Consider the following 22,841-nt stretch of genomic DNA (forward strand, 5'->3'; position numbering starts at 1 on the left):
GGGGCTCGCAGAGGCTGAGGCTGAGCAGCCCGGAGCTGCTGGGCTGTTACATGAGATATTCAGGAAGTTATTTGCATGGAGGGATAAAAGCCTGTGGCAGCAGCCGGCTGCGCTGCACAGGCGACTCAGCCACGGTGGCCACCAGCCCAAGGAATTACATCCACCGCAGCTTCACAATGAGTTGTTTACTGGCCTTGGCTGCCTGTGGGAAGAGCCAAGGAGAGCGGAGGAAGAGGAGAGACAAACACAATGCGAGCGAGACGCGTTAGGGGGGAGGCTGGGCTTTAGCAGCAGCCCCGGCATTTCAGCCCTATGGAGGCAGAGAGGGCTGAAAAGGGAATAAAATGAACCATCCGCCGCCTTGCTGCTGCTGCCAGAAGAGCCTCGTCCCTACCTGAAGGGCTGATAGCGAAGGTAAGCGGGGGAAAGAAGCAGTTTTTGGGCAGATTCACCGCGCGGCTCTCGGGGGCAGCTGCCAGGCAGACGCAGCCACGCTTCTCTGAGTATTTGTAATTATGGCCCTGGAGAAGGAAAGCTGACCGGCTTTCCAGCAGGAGCCCAGCGATTCGGGGCAAGGCTCTGTTCCAGTCAGCTCCTCTGAGAAGATTTAAAACAAAACAACAACCCCCAGCCTAACAAACAGCGCCTTTCTAAATCTGCCCAGGGAAATGTTTGCTATTTTATTTCCACGGCCAACTTTGCTCTGCAGCTTCCTAATCTTACCCAGTGCTCTCCCCATTCCCAGCTCCCCCCTCCGCTCCTCACTTTATTTTTTTTAATTGGAAGGCAAAACAATTACGGCCGCGGGAAGGAAAATCCGAGCTTTGAGGAGCTTTTCCCTGCTCGTTCCCATCGGGCACGCTCTCCCAGGCCGGGTCCCCCGGCTAATTGCTCAGGAAATCCGCGCTGCTCATTGTCGGGCTGTCCTTAAGCTGCTAATTCCGAACTGGGAGAGGCTCTGGAAGGGAATCCATGGATAGAGCCCCGCGAGAGGGACCCAGCGGAGAGCCGGGGCGGGGCGGGCTCCGGCGCTAATAACACATCCCTGCCCAATGGAAAGCGTTTCCTATGGAGACCCCCAGGAGTTCCCCCTGCCCACAGCCCCTGCCCAGACATTGGGCCCATTCTTGCGTCCCGTTTTGCCAAGACACGATGGCAGCAGCGCTCGGCAGCCCCGATCCCGCTCGGAACAAAGGCCGGGCAGCTGCCACCCGGCGCGGAGTTTGAGGATGAGCGGCTGAACTTGCACAAAGTGGGATTTCCGCGTGGGAATAACGCGGCTCGTGTGCCAGGGACACAAAGGACTGTCAGGGAGGGATCCCGAGGAAGCCCCGAGCCGTGGGAATGGTGGCGGTGCCGGTAAGTTCCCCCCGTTCCCGAAAAAAAGCGGCCGGATTCCACGGCAGCTCCGGGTGGGGGTCTGGCGGCTCGGGTGGATGTGGGGGATGAATCCCGCCGGGTTTCACTGGAGATCCGCGGTGTTTTCCCTGCGCTGGCGACTCCCCTTCCTCCTGCTCCAGCCCTGCCATGGCTGCTTAAAGGCAGAAAGATGAGCTCCGAGTTTTGGGAAAGTAATTCCCGTGCGAGTTACTCCTGCAGATTGCATGGAAATGGTTCTGACTCCCAGCGGAATTCTCCATTGCCATCGAGATTCTCGTTGTGGCACTGCAGGTGACAAGTTTAGGACTTTTCTGCCCTGTTGTTTGTTGTGTGTTTGTGAAAAGGATCCCTTGGTTACAGCTTCCTTTTGTACTTGAAGTCAGTGTCATAAAGACACTTTAGGCTTGTAATGGGTTGGATAGAAATGTGGCATTCACCTTCGTTTAATGGAGGGCTGGTTCCCACAAACTATATAAAAAAATTAGGAATTAAGTTATAAATATTATACTGAAAACTTTAGAAATTTGATTTTTTGCTTCAGCCTCCATTCATTACTAAAATCTACTCCCTTAAAGCTGCAAAATTCAATGAGAAAAATTCAAATACAGCTCTAAAAAAACCAGGGTGTCTGAAGTAAAATGAACGATGAACAACATCATGTAAAGATACTGCTGTTTGGAAGAGAGAGGATTTAACACAATATAAGCACATGGAAGAAAAATTTGCAGGAAAAGTTTGGAGGTTTTAATGACATTCCCAAATCATTGTTTGAGAGGAGACAATTGTGTGTGGTTTTTGTATTGCTGCCCTATAGGAACAGAACAGCCAAATCCAGAGGATGGGAAGTGCAAAGTTCACAGCTCGGTGATAAGGACATTCCCCCCTTGTAGTACTTTTCCATCTTCTTGCCCTTAGGAGCATTCCCTAAAAACAAAATAGGCAGGAAACCCTGGTACTTTGGGGGGCTCAAAGCCTCTGCATTTTAAAAGAAAGCCCTGAAACACAGAGGAGGCTGAACAAACATTTCACTGGAATCCTTTGAGGCTAAAAATAAGAATCCTCCTCAACTGATAAAAATCAATGTCTTCCAAATTCCAGGGTCAAGAGCTCAGCTCCACACAGACAAACACAAGAAATGCCCCAGTTCTGCACTCAGCTTCATTTAGGGCATTGCAATGAGGCACAAAACTGCAAAGCTGCACCTGGGCTTGCTGAGGAGGAGGGATGGAAACATTCCCTGGGCAGGGAGAGGATGCTCTCCCAGCTGGAAGATGGATCAGTCCTGCAGCAGTGACCTCATGGCTGGAGCACAGGAGCAGGAATTAAAGCAGTTTTATCCAGAGCTTGGGCCAGATCCTGGGGACAGGGTGCCCTGTTGGAGGGGACGTGGCAAAGCAATTTGGGATTCTGTCATTGTGGCACTTGGAGCCATCTGGGTGGACGCCGCGTCCATGATCCATCCGTGCCGCTGCCCCTCGCCCTGCTTACAGCACATTTGGGATTTGGGGCTCTGTTTCCCCATGGCTGGGCTGTGTGGCTGCAGAGGTGCTCCAGGATCCCGAAGGAGCCGGCAGGGAGCCGTCCCCGCGGGCTGGGCAGGGTGGGGATGGCTCCTGGAGCACTCAGCCACCCTCAGTAGGTCTTTCCAGGTCAAGCCTGCGTGCAGAGCCTCACTCTGCTCCTCCACACGTTGCTCCTCCTCCGTAAATAAGGATCCGATTTAGTCCTGGGGAAGGGGAGCCACCACTTTGCACAGAAGGGAAATTCTCTCCCTGAAAAGAGGAGCTCTTTATTCCCAGAGCAGACAGTGGCTCTGCAAGGCTTCCTCCTGCACCAGCTCCCAGTGCAGCCCCATAAAGGGGGTAAAGATCCACCCTGCTCCGGAGCCAGACCAGCCTGAGCTGACCCTGGCTGCAGGAAAATTTGATGGATTATTTGTAATGTGTTTGGTAGGTAGGAAAAGGAAGATCTCTTTATCTTGGCAAGTAAAATTAAGGAACATTCATCAGTCCCTGAGCCCCGAGACAAAGGTGTGTTCTGGCAGCAGAGCAGATCCTTTCTCTGGTCAAAACATGAGCTCATCAGGCTGAGAGACCCTGTGATGCTGCAAAGACACATTCACAACAGACCTCTTCTTTTCCTCTCATAATATTCCCATTTTCCTTTCTTGAACCTGCAGACAACTCACCCTCTTCCTCCCCAGCATGTTTTACAGATGGATATAACCATATTTAGCAGGAAAAGCAGCATCCAGCCCTTGCACGATGCCAAAATGTCATTGCCTTGCCCTCATCTTATAGTTAGAAATGTGATTTCTAAGAAGTTTCACTGCAGAAGCTTTGCTGGCCAGCTGAGATTGGATATTTCTGCATTGTGGAGTAACTTCTTAGTTATTTTACCACTTTACAGAAAAAGCCAGGTTGGACAAGGCTTGGAGGTGGAAGGTGCTCATGGCAGGGATTGAACAGGATGGCCTTTAAGTTCCCTTCCAACCCAAACCTTCCTGGGATTCTACAATCCTCAAAATTTCCCCTTTTTTCCCTCAGGATAAAGCAATTTAAGAGAATAAAGCCCTGTTATATCAACCCCCTGCAGTAAATAAATGCAGGGCACAGATCCCTCAAGGTCCCAAACACGGATTTTGTCCAGACCCATGGACAGACTGGCCCAGCACCCAAAGGGATCCAGCCAGCCCCTCCAGCCAGGCCACCTTGCCAGGGTGAAATTGATGTTTGTGCTGCTGTGCTGGCACCTTCTTGGTGCAAGGCAAGGCAAAAAAAAAGCCCATAATTTCTGGACAATGGGAGGAGAAAGTTCAGCTCTCCCATTTCAGCAAAGGGAGCGAAGAGGATCCAGCCCAAGGGGATGAGGATGGGGTAACAGGAGGGCTCCACGTGGCTCAGAGGAGCTGAGGAAAGGCAACAAGGAGCCAAAAAGCCAAGGAATGGCCGAGGAACCACTGGAAATTGTGTCAGGGAAAGCGAAGAAAGGCAGCTTGTTGGGCAGGCTGCTGACTGGGAACCTTTTGGAACTGTGAGCAAATAAACCCAGGCCTGTTGTTGGAGTCCCCAGTGGCTTAGGGAAACAGGAGTCCCTTATTTTTTATGGGGTTTTTTTCCTTTTTTTTTTTTTTTTTTTTCTTAGCCACACTTTGTAATGAACCAGAGCTACATCAGGGACACGGCAACCTCTACCGCAAACATTATTCCTGGGTGAAAACAACCTGGTCAGACAGGGTAACTTTGCTTTTCAGCACTTCATCAGCTTTTCTTTGCATCTAAATCTTCTCTATTGAAGCCAGCACTGCCATTATCCAGCAATCCCTGGGGCTCCAAACAAGCAGCATTCCAGCACCAAAGGCCGGGCAAAAAGCCGCTCTTACAAGTGTTAAATAATGCAAACTTCGCCGAGAAGTTTGGGGTGAATCCCATCGTTTCCTGGCTGCGGCCCAGCCCCTCTGGGGGCTGCTGGGGATGGGGAAAGGCAGAGCACGCCAAGGGTTAAAGGGTGATGTAAATGGAGAGAGACATTCTCAGTGCAAACAAAAGGAGAGTCATGCCCCGAGGATCAGTGGCTGAATATGGGGTAAGGCAGTTCGCGAATCTCTTCTGAAGGAAACATTTTAATTAGCTCAATCCAAAACAGATACAGCCCAGAGAAGGCACCACGAGCAGGAAATGCTTTGTAAGTCTCAGAGGACAGTGAGGAGACAACGGCGGTGCTGAGCAATTAAAACAGAGAAAAAAAAAAAAAAAGGGAAGAGAAAAGGAGAGCGCCTTTAGGGTTCGGGCTGAGAGGCTCAGGTTTCCTTCCCTGCTCCATCCTGGAGAAGAATTAAGTGGGGGTCCTGCTGCATTCGTGCACAAGAGAAAGGGGCTGCTGAGCTCGGAGGGGTGTGAGGGTCCCCAGGAGCCAAGGCCAGCTCGGAGCAGGGACAGCAGCTCCCGGTGGCTTCCACCCCATCCCTGCGCTCACTCCCGGCTCTGAGACAGGCGATGCCTCCCCAGGCGACCCCACGTTTCGGGTTTTTCTCTGAAAAACCAGCTGCTGAAACCTGACTGAAGCGATCCGCTCCCAAACCCAGCTTCACACAGGTACGGGAGGGGATGCGGCAGCCGCAGCAAGGGCTGGGGACTCTCAGGTCCGGTGACACTGGGCACAATAAGTGTCAAAGCCATGAATAAGAGCCTTCCTGCCCTGTTTTTTAGGCTAATCACCCGCAAACGTCCCCATTCCCCAGGCAAGAATGGCCCTTTGAAGCTCCACAAACCTCCATGGACTTCAAAGTCCCACTTGTGTCTGCTCTTTCCCCACTGTTCTCCAGTACATCACTTAGGATTAGGAAATGAAAGAGATTAAAGCGTTTCTCCTTCCCAGCGCTTCGGATCGTCAATGGAGCTTTGTTTACGGGCAGCTGCTCCGCTTCCCACCCTCTAATCCCGGCCTTCCCTCGCTCCTGCTGCACCGGGGAAGAAAACTGGGAATCTGCCAGGAGCTCCGGGGAGGATGGAGCACTCACAGCACTCAGCGAGCTGAGCCCAACCCCAAAATTGGTGTCCCGAGCTATTTCCCATCCCTACACCTTCCTCTGGAGGAGCCAGATCCAGCATCACCTGCTCCAGCTTTCCATAAACCCACACTGCTGGCGCTGGGAAAGCAGAGGCAGCATCGCTGTGCAGCATCATCTCCTGCCCTGGCAGCCTCCAACAGGGAAAAATCAGCCACCAGATTGCCCCAGACCGGAGGTTTGTCCTTAAAGCTGCTGCCAGTTCACACTCTCAGAGCTCTCCCTGAACAAAACCAACTTTTACTGAAAAAAGAAGGTAGAAGTTAAGTGGAAATTCCACCGCAGGAACTGAGGTGTTCAGTTTTTCAGATAGAAGAAGGTTTTGGTTTTTTAAAAAACATATAACAGTTTGACTTTATCTATTCAAACAATTGCAGTTTAATCTTATTTTATCTATAGTCACCAGTCTAAAAGAACCCAAGTCCTACAGACTTACACAGAATTATCATCTCTTCAAAAATCTGCCAAAACCCCAAACATCTCCACACAAAAAAACTCTTATTTGTACCTTCTGCCTAATTAAAGTGGAACAAAGGAAGGAGATAAATGCCAAGAAGCTGCAGAGCTGAGTTTGTTGTAAAGCTGTAACCCTGGGCTCCGTGGTGGGAGTAAGTTACACATCCCACAGGCGTTGTAGCAAGGGGGTGAGGAGCAGGGAGCTGCAAACCCTGGAGTGAATGGAATTCTTGTCAGGAGAAGGCAGAAATAAAGCTCTTGCTGTGCCCCAGGAAAATCCCGATTTATTTCCATGCCGGGGGCTGAGACCCTATCAAAACACAAGGACTGGTGCCATGACCTGGGAGAAAATCCAGAGAAACCTCCCCAAACCCCACTGTCCTGCAGGTTTTGCCTTCTCTACCTATAAACCTTTGTTTCTCAAGATTTAAGAGATAACCTGAGTACACACCATGACAATCCAGCAGACATCCTTCAGCTCTGGAAGGTTTTCCCATCAGGGCTGTGCCAGACCTCCCAAACCCAGAGTTCAGATGAACACACAGGGTGTCCTTCACGTCCAGACCGATAAAGTTCCACTCATCTGACATCTCACATGACTAAAAGAAAATGTGATGATGCCAAAAATGCCAGCCCCAAACTTCACGCTGGTGTTTTTCTGACCTCAGCTTGCTGCACATGTGGAGAACAGGATCAGTGTGGAGGAGGAAGAATGGGATAATGGAATGACAGGGGCTGGTTTTAAATTTGGTTTTTTTCCCTGCAGTAATTCCTGTTCTAACAAACAGCTCCTCTGGATGGAGCTGCAGTCTGGCAGTTTGGAGGTGTCTTGGGGTGCTGGGAAGAGGAAATACAGGAATTGTAAACAGGATACTCAGGCACCATAGGAAGTAACAACAACTTTTCCTCTCTTTTCAGTCCATGGAGGATGGGATATTTGTACTGTAAAAGAGCAAAGCCTGGAGCTACTCTAGTGAATCTCTCTCTGAATTACAGGGTTTTGTGAGGGATGGCTGCTGGAGGTTTGCTGATACCATCCCTGCTAGGAGAGAGAATATTCTGAATTTTATCACACTAAACAGGGGGTTTATTCCATTACATTCCTCTCCTCCTGGACTGGTCCCCTGTTGAAATATAGGATTTAAAGCTTTGCCCTGCCTGAAATATAAAAAAACCCCCACTACTTTGTCACCCCGTATTTACTAGTTTTTAAAAAATATATTGCTTTATTTTTTCCCAGCAAGGCAACAGCAGTGGTGACTGAGGTGTCCATGAAGAGCATCTCACTGCTTTAATCCATAGTGGAAAGGAAGGAAAGAGAATTTTACACTCGTCCTACAGAATTTAAAGCACATGGCTGGGTTTCAAAGCCACTTGTCAGCTTGTTTAAACACCTCAGGGTTCCATAGGTAAACAAGGCAGGCTGTATTTTAAAGCCCATAAGTTAACTAGACAATTGCTGGCAGGCAATTCCCAGAGATTAGACACTGGAAAAAACGGGATTTGACCTTGGGGCTGTCTGGAGCAGAGCAGGGAGAAAAGAGTCAGCTGATGGAGCATCCTTTTTCCTGTGTGAGGAGTATCTGGGCCAGGCTGCTGGCAGCACTTGGTCAGGAGCAAAGGTGAGAGTTCCAAAGGCACCTTGCAAACCTGGCTCTTGAGGAACTGCCAAAATCCAGGCAGTTTGGCAATCCAATCCAGTGGGAAAGTGGGGTTTCCACTGGGCTCCCGGGCTGAGTGAGGTTCCCAAGGACACACAACCCCTCTGAGATCTCTCCAGCAGGACCCAGAGTGGACCCTGGACCAGGAGAGTGTGGCACACCTGGGGTTCACCCACCCAGGGAGTCACATTCCAGCATGAACACAAACTCCTGATGGAGATAACAGGGAGTGTCTGCACTGGGAGGGAGCTCCAAGCCAAGGACTGAATGCTTGAGGCTGAAGGTTAAGCCAAAGCTCAGCTATTCCTGTTGGAGCTCATGTGAGCTTTCCAATCCAATTTTGTTCTTGTTTAAAGGCATTTGGACTTTCAGGCAAGACCTTTCCTTTTTTCCTTTTACCACAGATCCAGAGAAATTTGATTTTGGTTTTTTAGCTTGTTTCTCAATAAAGCTCATTTAACCATGAATTTTGGAGGAAAAACCTTCTCCACAGGAGAGACCTCCAAGTTCCAGTTCATCTTTTTGGATGTCCAAAGGATGAAGTCATCTGGGAAGGCAGATCTGGGCATCCTCCTTTCTCACTATGCCAGGTGCAAACGTGAGGTGCTGCCTGCTCCCAGGGTCACAGCACCAGATCTTGGGAATCCTGTGGTTCTCCAGGCATTCCCAGGTGAGGAATTTGCCCCTTCCACCCAGCAAAGCCGTGGCTATCCCAGCTTTCCCAACATTTGCCATTTTACCAGCAAGGCTGTCAGCTTGCATGCGAGAACTCCCAGGATGAAAACCTACGGAAAACATCTGATTTTGATCATTTGCATCCCAAATTGCCTCGAAAACATTATTTGTTTTCCATTTTATTTGTTTATATGTTGCCATTGCAACCTTTTAACACAACTCAGTGACAGGTTTGGAGCTGAAACTCCTCTGTCAGGGGTTCACTCTGGAAAGGATCCCACTCTGCACAAGGGTTTTCGCCTCCAAACTACTCCCAGTTGTAGCTCCTAAATTTCTTAGATTACAAGGCGATTCCAAACTAGTCCTTATTTGGTTGGCTGGAGTTTGTAAGGAAAAGGTCTTTCCCTTCATGACCCAACTTTGCTCCCCATTTCCAAGAAGTGCTGAACTCATGATCCAACTCACAAACCCTCCTTGCTCCAGAGGGACTTTCCTCGAGGAGACTTTCCAAGGGATTATTCTCACAGGCGTTACAAATACTTGAAATAGCCAGGAGAGATGATCCAGGGAGTTCAGGAAGCACCTATGTCCAAGTAAAAACATGCTAACTTCACGTGTCTCCAAAGCTTGTTGAGTTGGGACAAAGTGTTATAAGAGCGTAGTCCATGACATTTCCCAAACTTCACATTCCAAACCTCGACAAAGAGTAGGAATGAAAAGCAGCTGTTGGTACAGCTTAGAGAAATTTTTCTTGGGAAAGTTTTACACTTGCAAAAAAATTCCTTTTGGAAGTAATACCCATCTGCAGACATTTTTAAGCAGGGAAAAAAAAAAGGAAACATGGCTTTGGGAAGTGTTTTTGGTAAATATTTCTGAACTACAACAGTTTTCCACTTTGGAAAACATGTGTATGGATGTTCCTATTTTCATTTAGGAAAAAAGGCAAAGCAACTCTTCTTTATCATAGATTTTGGTGGGTTTTTAAAATATTTTTGCATCAAAAAAGGTTGAAAATCCAACCTGCCTTTGTGCACCGAAAAAAAGGCAAAACAGCTCTTCTTTATCATAGATTTTGGATAATATTTTAAAATATTTTTGCATCAAAAAAGGTTGAAAATCCAACCTGCCTTTGTGCACAGTTTAAGCAAACACTACAACTTTCTGCTTTTCTCCTCCTTTACAGGTTTAGGGCAAAATTTCAGATGTTTAATCCTGTTAAATTTCTTTCCAAACATAATGGGCCAATTATATCTCAGATTTTAAAGAAAAACCTTTCCAAGGGGAATGTTTGAATTATCACAGAACTGTTTGTGTTGGAAAGGACCTTAACGCCCTTCTTGTTCCAACCCCTGCCATGGACAGGGACACCTTCCACAGACCTGGCTGCTCAGAACAATCACTTTCCTTCAAACAGGAGGATGAGGGAGGGATGGAAGGAAAGAAAAGACCAGATTCAGTAAATTCCGTCTCCAACTGGGGAAAAAACCCAATAATAATGGAATTTATAAAGACTCGCTTGAAAACTAATTCCTGCTTTTGTTTGCACATCCATTAATTTGGGAATTTCTCTTGCACAGTCACTTTGGTTCAAGACTGATGGCAGTTCTCTCTCACTCTCTCCTTTAGGATGAAAGGATCCATGAGGGAGATGTGGTAGGAAGGAGTCCAGCCGCCTCCTTGGAATGTGTTCCTTCGGGAAGGGACGAGCTCCCTGCCTTATTTTATGGATGTCACTGAAGTAGACTTTGAAGACCTTTGGAAGCCCATCCCAGACTTGGCATGGGAAACCACAGCAACAACCATACCTGCCTGACAGATGATTCCTTCAAGTACAACCTGTACGGAGCCGTGTACAGCGTGGTCTTCATCCTTGGCTTGATCACAAACTGCGCCTCCCTCTTCGTTTTCCTCTTCCGGATGAAGATGCGGAGCGAGACGGCCATTTTCATGACCAACCTGGCGATTTCAGACTTGCTTTTTGTGTTCACTTTGCCCTTCAAGATTTTTTACAACTTCAACAGGCACTGGCCCTTCGGGGACAGCCTGTGCAAGATCTCGGGCACGGCGTTCCTCACCAACATCTACGGGAGCATGTTGTTCCTCACCTGTATCAGCGTGGATCGCTTCCTGGCCATCGTGTATCCCTTCCGCTCCCGCACCATCCGCACCCGGAGGAATTCCGCCATCGTTTGCGCTGGCGTTTGGATCCTGGTCCTCAGCGGCGGAATTTCGGCCTCGCTGTTCTCCACGACCAATGTGTCCAACACCAGCACCACCTGTTTCGAAGGGTTCTCCAAAAGGATCTGGAAAACCTACCTGTCCAAGATCACCATATTTATTGAGGTGGTGGGATTCATCATCCCTCTGCTGCTCAACCTCACATGCTCCTCGCTGGTTCTCCGGACTTTACGGAAGCCGGCCACCCTGTCCCAGATTGGGACGAACAAGGAGAAAGTGCTGAAGATGATCATCGTGCACGTGGCCATTTTTGTTGTGTGCTTTGTCCCCTACAACTCCATCCTGTTCCTGTACGCGCTCGTGCGCTCCCAGGCCATCGCCAACTGCTCCCTGGAGAGGTTTGCCAGGACCATGTATCCCATCACGTTGTGCATCGCCACCCTCAACTGCTGCTTTGACCCCTTCATCTACTACTTCACCTCTGAGTCCTTCCAGAAGTCCTTCAACATCAAAACCCAGATCAAAATGGATTCTCTTTTCAAGACAGAGATGCCGCTCACAAAGACGGCGCTGCCGGCGCCGCAGGATGAGATCAGTGACCAGGCTATCACCAACGGAGGAGATCCCACATCTGAATCCCATTTCTAGGGAGATGTTTACACAGGGAGTCACCCCCCATTAACTCCTGATTAACACCACGTGGCAAAGAGCAGCTCCAGAAAATGGGGGTTCACACGTGGGGTTAATGAAGAAAAGCTGCTGGGGACGACGGATCCTCGCACTGGGATGGTCCCATCATGTTCCACAGGTGAACACAAAGTATGAAAATCCCAATGGATCTCCCTTTGGAGATTATGGATAGGCTACAACACATGCATCAACTCAGGAGGGAACAGAACAGGTTCTTTAACCAGAAGATGCCAACATTTGGCATTTTTCCCCCTCAGCAGTTGACATGGGACCAGTTGGGAAATAGAAAGTTTCATTTTTTTAGAGATTACTGCCAATATTTCTGCCTTCTGCAGGTGCATCCTCATCCTCATATGTTAACTCAGTAACTTCCCACGATATGTATGTTTGCTTACAAAGGCATAATAAAAGCTTGTGGCTTTTCCTTACTCCACTGCCAGAGTGCAGAGCCTGGTTTTCCTAGAGACTGGAATTTATGGAGAGCTTTGAAGTGTAAATAATTTTTTAGCAATTAGGCAAAAGAGTTGCTTGGTGACAGAAAAGATAATAAGAAAAAAAGATAATTATTATTACAGTTTTGAAAGATTAAGTTTCATTTTTATCAGATTAAGCTGTCATTTAATTTATTTGATTACTTTTAATGCCACATCTGGGGAGGAGTAAAGAGCTCATTAATGATCTGTTGCACCTGGGCTTTTATATCCCAGGGGATTAAATGACTATTTCTGGGAAGGGCTGGACTGTAAAGTCAGCTGGAGAAGGGCCTGAAACTCCAGAGTTCTTCCAAGGGCAAAGCTTCTATCCAGAAGCTGAGGCAGCTGAAGCCCAGGAGTGCTGACCCCACTGAAATATGGACAAGTGGTGTCACAGCACCCAATTGAGGGAGGATCTGTGATTGCTTAATGGGTTTTTAGGGCCTCAAGGTAACTCAAAAACCAATTTGCTGCACTCTTTTCTTAGCTGGTTACAGCAATATTGTCTTGTTTTCCAATTAATTTATTACCTTTCTTTTTATAGATTGCAGAAATATATGGAAAATTAATTATTTGTATGTGTTGCATTTTACCACCTGGTTCCTTTCTCCAGCTCTTGGCTCGTGTTTGAAGCTTTACAGCCCTTCCCAGGCTGGTTCATTCTTAAGTGTAAGACACAGAAATGAGGAGAACAATTTCATTTGAAAAAAATATGAAGTTACAACTTGTTAGCTACATTACCATGGCAAAGCTACTTCTAGGGAATTATTGCCAAAAAAAGAGACAAATTATTAATTGAGCAGATGTTTTCCACTCAACTCTATTTTAAGTCTGTCTGATGAAGCCTCATGAGATATCAGAGAAGGACCTCAAATGTGATCATTTAAAGCAACAGAGGTTTAAGTGTGAGAAGAATTCAACTGTAAAATGTTAATGCTTCCAAGGGAATATTTATTTAGCACTGCATTCACTTTGAATAAAGAAGTCAGTGGCTAACCAAGGTTGAGAGACCCCAAAAATGATTCTATTTCAGCCCTAAAATGTCACTTACTGGAGAAAAGCATATGATCAACTCATTATACACAGAGAACATGAGAGCAGCCAAAATATTCTATTTCAGCTCTGAGTTACAGCAACATTTACTGGAAACTTGCACACAGGACTGGCTTGGGAGGCTTTTCTGGAGATTAAATCCACAGACAATTGCACTTTGGAGCAGAAGAATGTGAAAACAGGGAGAGTTAATTGAAAAAAGTTGGTGGAATGAGGTCAGTGTGGCAGGACAAGGGATAGGCTATGGCAGGGAATTTGTCAGCAGCTGGGAAAGGTTCACCTCCAGCCCAGGGGATGAGCTGGGCTTTAGGAAGCAGCAATATTTGCCATTTAACCAGTGCCTTGTCCCTTTTCCTGCCTGTGCCCCTTTTCCTCCTGCATCCAAACTCTCCACAGGGAATTTTAAAATCCATATTTCCTTTGGCTGTTCAGCCCATCTCAAACCTTGCCATGAAATGAGTGCATTTCAGAGAAGTTGTTCCCTTTGGATCAAAAAGGCAAAGAGGGATTTGCCAGGCTTCCCTACAGGCAGGGTTCTCCCTAAGGAGCAAATCCTTCACCCCATGGCAGAGAGGAGGGTTGGGAACCATCAGCAGCTCTGACACACCCCAAACTCTGTGAGAAATGGGGCATCCCATCCCAAACCCTGCCAGGAACTGGACTTAATGAGACACAAGCTGCATTTTTTAGGGATGAGAGAGGGAAGGAAAAAGAGCAAGAAGAATTCATTAACAAACTTAATTTCTAGGGGTGGGAGAGAGAAGGAACGAGAGTGAGAAGGATTCACTAAAAAACTGAGGGTGCATTTAGAACCACAGAACATCCCAAGCTGGAAGTGACCCACAAGGATCATGGAAATCCAACTCCTGGCCCTGCACAGGACAGCCCCAGGAATCTCACCCTGTGCCTAAAAACATCTTCCTCCTTGCAAGGAAATGATTTGGAACATAAGAAAATGCTCTTCTCTGAGGCAAAGCCCTGCTTAATTCAGATTTACAGAGATGAGAAACCTGTTTACACTCAGCTTGCTCTCAGCAGGCAACATCAACTGCCAGCTTGGAAATCTTAATTTAAAGCTGCTGCTTTACACTTGCAAAGCAAGAAGATTCCAGAGGTTGTGGGGTTTGGGAGCTTTGTGGGACAGGGCTGTTCTCATGCCCGGTGGCTGCAGAATCTCTCATTTTCAGAGTCCTGAGATGCCTTCTGCTCTGGGTGTGCTCCACAGGCCTTCCTCTGGTAAAATCCAAGGGAAGAAAGAAAAATCCAGGCTAGAAACCACTGTCTGGGCTTCTGAAGGAAATGGTGGAAGAGAGGAGGGAAAGAACTGCCTGGGACTGGACAAGCTCCAGGCCCCACATCCATGGCCTGCCTGTAATCCCAGCATAATGGGTGTCTTTTTGGGAGCCAAACCAGTGCCAATGCTTACAAATTTCTGTTTGCAGTTTTAAGGGCAAGAGCTGTGGTGGATACTCTCACATAAAATGTAATCCTATCATCCTGTGCCAAAATGTCAACTGAAAAGATCCATTATTTTGTAATTTAAGACCTCATAAATTATATGGAGATCACATAATGACTGACACTCACATCTGCTGGGACAGGTCTTGACTAATCTGTTTTTTTCTAGGTCAGGTACACCGAGTACACACTCCATGGTTTGTGGATAAATAACCAATTATGCATTGAGAGAGAGGAAAAGTCATTTTTCAGATGTCAGCAAAGCCAGGCTGGGAGGAGAGGGTGGCAGAAAAGTGGATTCCCAGCTTTTCTGGCTGAGGGGCAGCTGAGTGTTCCTCCCCCTGACAAAGGGCTGCTGTCAGCAAAGACAACACCACAACTTCTAGTTTAAAAACAAAATCAAATTAATTAAAAGTCACTGCCTTTAGCTGAGGCTGAGACAGGACCCAGAGATCCTAAACAAACATTAATCATGGATTTCCTTGCTCCCAGCCAGCTCCCTGTTCCCGTTCCCCAGTCCTCCCACAACATTCATTCACCAGCTTTGCAACCCATGGCCCAGCTGGAAAAGCTGCAGCTCCAAAAGGCTCCTGGGCCCCCTGCCCAGCCCAAACCCACCCTGGGATTCCCACACCTGTGAAATTCTGTGCCAATCCACAGGGGGAAGCAGGGCTTTGTTCTCCAGTCCCAGGGAAACTCCTCTTGGTGCCACCACAGCCCCTACAATGGGTGAAAGGTGCCAGGTCTTGGGTAAATCTTGTGAAAATCTCCACTGGCTTTACACAATCAGTGCAAACCACCCAGAGCCACATCTGTGAACCACAAGGGCAAAGAGGCAGTACAAATCAGGTATAAAAGTCATGGATTAGCTCTTGGATGAGCCAGAGGGAGGGAAAGTTCTTGTGCTGCACATGCACATCAGCCAGCCAGGCTCTGCTCCTATCCCTGCTCCCTGCATGGATCCAGCCTTGAAATCCCTCTAAAGCTAACCCTGGGAAGTTTTTTCGGTGGTTCTCCCTGAAGTTCTCAGTGGATGAGGGAGGGAGGCTCCACTCCTCACCCAGCAAAAATAAATGGATGAGCCAGAAGGAATTTCCCTGTGCCAGAGAGACACAGCACCTCTGACAGCCTCCTCAGGAGCTGTGGCCCTGCAGAGCTCCCCACAACATTCCATGCCATTCCCAGTGGGATGGTTTGCTGTCCAGGCAGGAAATTGTCCTGTGAAAGTGTCCTTTGGGGCAACCCCAAAGCTTTGCTGTGTCCACAGAGCTCTTGGGGCAGGGTTTGGGGACAGGAACAAAGCAGCCCTCACTTCACTAAGCAGGTTTTGGTGCTCAGCATTAACTGAAGAAAGAGGCAGAGTTGTTCTCCATGGATTAGCAGCCCAAGCCTTGTTTTTGCTGTAATTCCAGGAAAGCTGTAATTTTTATTTCTGAATGTTCCCCCAGGCTGACCCCAGAGCCCAGGCTGGTCTGAGCTGTGTGCACATCCTCTGACACTCCAAGGACCATAAATCACCCCTAGAATCATGGAATTAAGGTTGGAAAGACCTCCAAGATCATCAAGTCCAACCATCAACCTGGCCCTACCATGTTCACCACAAATGTCCCCAAGTGCCACATCCACACATTTTCTGAACACTTCCAGGGATGGACTCTCCACCACTTTGCTGTTTCAATGCTTGACAACCCTTTCTGTGCAAGAATTTTTCCTGATATCCAATCTAAACCTCCCCTGGCACAACTTGGGGCCATTCCCTCTCATCCTGTTGTGACATTTGTACATAACTCCTGCATCTCCCTGAAATTCTGCACCATGGAGATGCCACTTGGAGAAAATCAGGTTTGTGGGAGGTTCAAGCAAGTGAGGAAGATCTACCCAGAACATCTTTGCTTCCCACAAGAGTGCTCAAAGCTCCTTTTCTCTGGGTACAGATTCCAGCCATGGGAATATTCTCCCTTTCCTGTTTGCTGTGTCAGGACCTGCTTGTGTTTAAAGGCTCGTTCTTCCTGGTGTGAAATCCCTGAAGTGTCCAAGGCCAGGCTGGATGGGGCTTGGAGCAACCTGGGATAGTGGCAGGTGTCCCTGCCCATGGTCTTTAAGGCCAATTCCAACCCAAACTGTTCCATGATTTAAGACAGTGATTTTAAGCCCTATAAAATGTTCACATTTCACAACAAAACATGGAGCTGTCCTGTTTTTTCCCCTCTGGAAAACATCACTTCAAACTAACACTTTAACATCACTTAAAACTAACATTTAACACTGCTGGCTGTCCTTGATTTTAATTCTTAAATTTAATTTCCATGCAAAACACCAGGACCTTCACACCCCTAAACCACTAGGACAAGCAAGGAGTGGGGTGGTTTCTTTTTGGGATCACTTGGCATATGTTTTCCAAGAAAACTGTCCAGTTCCTAAGAAAACCCTGGGCTGGCTTTTCCCTGCCTGGGGGATTTGAGCAATGTAAATATTGTATAGAAGTGACCAACGCCCATGTTTTGCACTGTTTGCTCTTTTCTGTATCTCTGTGGATGTGTGTGGATAATGAAAAAGGAAAGTTTTTTTCTGCAAAAACAGAACGTGTGAGTGTTCTCATTTACCCTGACTTACATAAATACATAGTGTTAGCTGGAATAATATTTAAATTTCACTTTCTCTGTAGCCCTCTCAAATCCTGGGTACATCCAGCACACATGGAGATTTTCCTGGAAACCCTCAGCATGGAAACTGGTCTTTCCTTTTACTTGGTTTGTACAAATCCCCCCACTTCTTCCATCATTAACCCAAATCACCTCTGCAGTCATGGAATACTTTCTTGGAACTCATTCCTGAGATCACTTCTAAGACCGCAACACACAGAAAAAAAAAAAAAAAAAAAAAAAAAAACCAAACAAAAAACAAAGCAGTTGCACTGAACCTATTTTAATTTATATTTCACCAATTTCTCATCTTTCCTGCACAGGATGACACACTGTTAGCAGAATAAAATTAACCTTAAAAATATCTTTTGACCACTGGAAGGGCTGTGCTGCTTCCAAAGCTGGCCTTGTGTGTTATCCCTGGAAGTGCCATGGAATAAAAGCCCTCTCAGCACCAGGGAGGGTTGAAATCTCACTCAGGGAGTCTGAGAACCTCATGGATGGCACTGAATTAGCAGCTGATTCCCAAGGGGAGGTGTTATTTTATGTCCTAAATCAATATTAGCTGCATTAGAGAGCTGAGGAGAGTGCTGTGAAAGAGGTGTCTCAGATCTCCTGCTGCACAGATAGAGAGTCTTGGGAGATCATTTACAAATTTTACATAGGTCACACAAAGAAAAAAAAATAACCTGCTTTAGTGGCACTGTGGCACTATTAACATGATGAATTGTGGCTGCTCTGTAACTGCCCATTACACACTGAAAGCTTGGACTAAAGGAAACTCCCCAAAATAATTCCTGGGATAAGCCCAGGCCATAACCCAGCAGGGCCCGGTGTTGACTGTGCAGCTCCAGGGATATTTTATTATTTATAACATGATCAGCACCACTCAGAGCTCCAGGTCACAGTGGAGCTGAGATTTGCTCACACAACTGTGGAGCCATCAGAACCCAAATTTCCAGCAAAGGAGCAAAAAGTCCTCTTAAAACCAGGATTAAGCCTGGCCTGGAACTACCGGACAGGCCCAGGAAGGGATTTGAGACCTCGCCTCATTTTCAGCTTTGGGCAGGAAAAAGGTTCAGGTTTATTAAAGGACAAATTTCAGTCCTAGAGTCCAACAATCACATCCTGGAATACCTGGAGGAGGAATTTTCTCTTTCTGGCTCAGGGATGCTGTTTTCCCCCTGGCACGGGGACAGCTGGAGGCCACAGACAGGGGCCCAGAGGATCCCACTGAAATTCCTGCACTCACCTCCAGATTTTGCATTGCAAATGATTTCATTTGAAAAGCTCCTTCCCTCAGGGTTACTCGGGAGAATAATTTGGCATTTTCCAGCCCCATTCCCACTTGTGAGAGATGACACAGATGATGGAAACATCCTGATCCAAGGGAAAGGAGAATACTGGGGAAATTTGTCATAATTTAGGCATAAAAGTGACTTTTTGGCAGTTCAGATTCCTGTCTTTTTCCATCTATTACCTCATCATTCCAAACTGGCAGAGCAGTGAGGGATCACAGGCAGGATTGAGGATGGGAAGACACCTGTAAAACACTGTTCTGCCACAGCCACTCCTTCCCAAATATTTATCCTCCAATTCCCCCTTTAAACACAACTCCTTCGTTGATACTTTCTAAATCCAGGGCTCACAGGACATCTGCTCTGTTTTTTGAGGAGGGGAGGACAATGACATTGATTTGGGAGGCTGCCTCATTTTCTCCTCTCCGTATTGCCTTGAGCTGTACAACACCTGCTTGGGAGGGCACATTGCCCCCCAGATCTCCGCAAAATAAATTAAAATTAAACAGAATTCTAATTTCCACCACCTCCCCCAGAATTAGGTTTTTTTTTGTATCTTGGATCTATTAACCAGGTTCCTGGGAACAGCTTTATCCCATCCATCCCTGTGCTGGCACAGAGAAGGTGCCCATGGAAGGAGGACAAGGAGAACTTCTAAGCCAATTTTGCAGCCTCACAGAGCTCTTCTCCAGGACAAACACCAGGGAGGTGCTGAAGTTGGACTTTTATTTCCACATTAAGTCCTAAATACAACTCCTGAATATTGAAACTGCCTGGCTGACACCACCAGCCCTTCAAAGCCACCTCATCCTTGGAGACCCGTGGTTTAAATCAGAGTTAAAGGGTGATTCCCATATGATTTTACCCCTTACTCCCATTTTTGTTTCATCAGCTGAACCTGTTTAGGTTTGCACTCCAGCTCTCACAACAGCAGAGTCTTTCCACTAATAGAGCACTGTGCCCTTGGGAAAGAAATGAAAAATACTGCTAAAAACATCCTTTGGTTATTGGGAGCCAGCAGCTGAGGAGGGGCAGTTATCTCTGGATTCCTGGTAGACATAGCAGGGCAGATTGAGGGAATCAGTCACAAGGCAAAAAGGGAAAAAATAATCAGGATAACCCCTGTCCAGCAGTGAGAATAAGTGCCTGAATTCCTGAGAAGTCCTTGACTTGCCACAGCCTTGAGCCAGACTGGGACTGATGTTAAAACTGCAGAGCACTTTGGGTGTTTAGGGATTGAAAAACACACCTGCATTTGTCTGTTCCCAAAACTTCACCAGAAATGCTGTATGGTTTTCCCATCCCTAAGGATGATGGCCTGGAATCACATCCTTGCTGCACCCCAGCCTGTGCTGTGTCCCACACAGTGCTGGAAGAGCCACAAGGGCAGAAAGGGAAGCAGGAAGGAGCCCAGGATAACTCCATGAGCATTTCCAGGAACTAATTCATGGGATTCTAGGAGGAGTAGCTTGTCCTGCGAAGGAGGGTGAGGATTTGGGAGCATGCTTTATGGCCGTGCTGGGTTAATGGTTGGACTCAATCTCAGGTGTCTTTTCCAACCTAAACAATTCCATGATTTGGAAGGATGAAGGCTGAGGGAGAGGAGGGAGGCTGTGTGTCAGAATTAGATCATAAATCTCCCCAAATAACTCACAGACCTGAGTCTTCCACAGGGGTCACCTCCCCTTGCCAAGCTGGCCAGGTGCCCAGCAGCTCACACCTGAACCTGATCCTGCCTCAGCACAGCTCCAGGTTTAATAAATCCAGGATTTCTGGCCAGGGAACAGGGCTGAGCTCACACAGCCCTGTTGTTTCCATTCGGGGCTTGGCTCACACCTGGCCAGCCTCAAGCAGAGCAGCCCCAACATCTGCAGGAGCCCCCAGCCCCAAAACCTCAGGTGCTTTTCAAACACTGCAGCGGGGGTTTGATGACAAACAGGACTTTTTTTTTTTTTCCTTTTTTTAATCAGAAAAAGCTGTGAACGTGTTCTGCAAACAAGTTTTATTGTCTTAAACAGGAGGTTTTATCGTCATCATCTGAGACTGGGGGAGGGAAAAAAAAATCCCAGGCGGTTTGCAAAACCATTCCCCCTCTCCTGTGAGTCACAGGTTTGACCCAGCCTGGTGGGACAGGAGCCATCTGACAACAATGGGAGTCTGGCACTTTGCATCCCAGAGCTCAACGAGCTCACGGGCCCTAAAAATAAACCCTGCTAAGCTGCTGAAGCTGAATTTTCCTACCAAATTTCCTGCTGAGCTGATCCAACCATCGTTTGACCACATGGATAGACCTCCTTGGTTATAGGCAGGGAGGTTTAATTAGGAAGGGAGGAAGCAGGGAATTCCTGTTTGGGTTTTTTTTTTTTTTGGAGGGAAGAACAAATGAGACAAAAAGAATTATGAGCACTGGACATGTGTTCCTGGCATTAGAGTTGCTGCAGAGTAAAGGATGCTGTGAAACCTCTCCTTCCTCCTCAGGGGTCTCTCTCTCCTTCCTTCCCTTCATCCAGCAGAGTTTAAATAAAGAAACATCTGCAGAAACTCCCCAACAGACGAGCCCTAATCAGGGAAAGATAAATCTGAGTATCTGGGATGTGTTTGGAGGTGTGGGATGCCAAGGGGCTTTGTGGGAATTGGGTGCCAAGTCACTTGAGCTGCAGATTAGAGTTGGCAGGGATCCCATGGAGCCTGGCCCCAAGAAATGTGCTGCAGGACAGCCAGCCATGGGAATATCACAGGAAAGGACACACTGAAGTACCACGTCTCAAAAGGGACATCTTGGTACAAGGGGAGTGCTAGGAGTGGATCTAAATTGCAGAGAGATGGAAAAAAATGCTGATTAGGTAGAGAAACCTGTGGTGTGTGGAGTGGGCAAGAGCTGGAATTCCCCTTGAGCTCAGAATCTCATCTCGTGTGTGGGAGCTCTGTGCAACCATCTCTCTGTATTTAGGGAGAATCCAAGAGTTTCCACTCTGACAGGAGCTGTTTGAGAGCTGAGAGCTGCTAAACCCCCAATCCCAGCCAAAGGTGCTCCTGGCTGCTCCCAGGCTGTGGAAGGGGTCTCTGCCCGTGGAACAGGGTGGGCTTTGAGGCCCCCTGAATCCCCTGGGATCCTATAAGGGGAGCACATCCTCTGCCCCATGGGGATGTGCCTAATGCTTCCCTCCAGGGAAGCAGCAGCCTGTGCACTCTCCTGAGTCCTGCAGAGCTCCCTGAGTGCTGCCTCACCCTGAGAGGTGAGAACAGCACCTTTATCTGGTTCCAGAGATCACCCCAGAGCTCTGTCCCTGTCCCAGACAGGAAATCCCAGCCAGCAAACAGGGACTTTGCCAGCAGCAGGATTTTCACACCTCTCCTGGGCTGCTCTTCCCTTTTGCTCTTCTGCTCAGTATTTCAGGGGGGAAATGGATAACACGGGAGATTTAAAGCACTTCCCCATAAAACCAGCTCAGTTTCACAGCTCCAGCAGGAAAATCTCCTCTGCTGAGGCTGAACAGGCACTTGCAGCTGGAGCAGGGGGAGACCAATGGCTTCAACAGGATCTATTTTTCCTGGCTTTGTCTCACTTGACTGCTCCAGAAAGCAGCCCAAGGGCTCTAGGCAAGGAGCAGAGATCAAATTTACTTCCTTTCCTTGCAGGGTTTGAAGTGAAAGATCCTATTCCACAGTGCTCTCTTAGGAAAACATATCAAGCATATTTTTACTCCTTTTTCCACCCCCCACCTTTTTTTTTTTCCTTTTTGCAATAAGCTCTGGATAAAGCCCAGAGCCAGAGCCTGGTGTCTGTCTGGATCAGTGACACGCACTGGATGAGCTGAGCCTGTCCCAGTTTGAAGGATGCATTCCCAGGAAGAATTCAGCTCATTTTTGGGCTCTGGGAGAAGCCTGCAGACACCTCCTGGAGCTGGTGAAAGCTGTGGCTCAGCTTTGTAACACCCTCTAAGCCCCCTAAGGGGGGTTTATCACATCCAGGAAGATTGGGCAGCTCAAGGTCACATCTTGCTCTGCATGGAGCAGCAGAGCCCAGCTGCAGTCTCACACCAGGGAAAAAAAAAAATCCTCCCTCCTTAGTTATTACACTGTTTTTTAAATCATTTTGTTCCTCCCAAACGTCCACCTGCCCAGGTATTTTTGTAACACTGGAGCTCAGCAGCCCAACATTCCACATTGGCTAAAAACAAGTGGGCTCAGAGGCTGCCACTTAATTCCTCAGGGAAAAAAAAAAAAATAAAAAAGCTGGTGGCAAGTGCAGATTTCTGCTCCTGAAAAAGGAAGGAAGCTCCATCCCCACATGAAAATCAAGAATTTAA

The 22,841-nt window shown here is 47.6% G+C and overlaps 1 protein-coding gene across 2 annotated transcripts; it reads left to right on the forward strand.

The window, feature by feature from the left end:
- The first annotated feature begins 2 nt into the window (after window positions 1-2).
- On the forward strand, window positions 3-17,168 carry LPAR4 (lysophosphatidic acid receptor 4). 2 transcript variants are annotated; one of them, XM_041396305.1, is made up of 3 exons: window positions 3-414; window positions 787-1,359; window positions 10,366-17,168. In XM_041396305.1, the coding sequence occupies exon 3, from the start codon at window positions 10,519-10,521 to the stop codon at window positions 11,563-11,565; it is 1,047 nt and encodes a 348-aa protein (XP_041252239.1). In that variant the 5' UTR covers window positions 3-414; window positions 787-1,359; window positions 10,366-10,518; the 3' UTR covers window positions 11,566-17,168. The 2 variants fall into 2 exon arrangements, with proteins under 2 accessions (XP_041252239.1, XP_041252238.1); XM_041396304.1 differs by lacking the exon at window positions 787-1,359.
- Window positions 17,169-22,841: the final 5,673 nt, after the last annotated feature.

This window comes from Onychostruthus taczanowskii, unplaced genomic scaffold, assembly GCF_017590055.1.
Source record: "Onychostruthus taczanowskii isolate IOZ18803 unplaced genomic scaffold, ASM1759005v1 scaffold13, whole genome shotgun sequence".
In the NCBI taxonomy this organism is placed as follows: Eukaryota; Metazoa; Chordata; class Aves; order Passeriformes; family Passeridae; genus Onychostruthus; species Onychostruthus taczanowskii.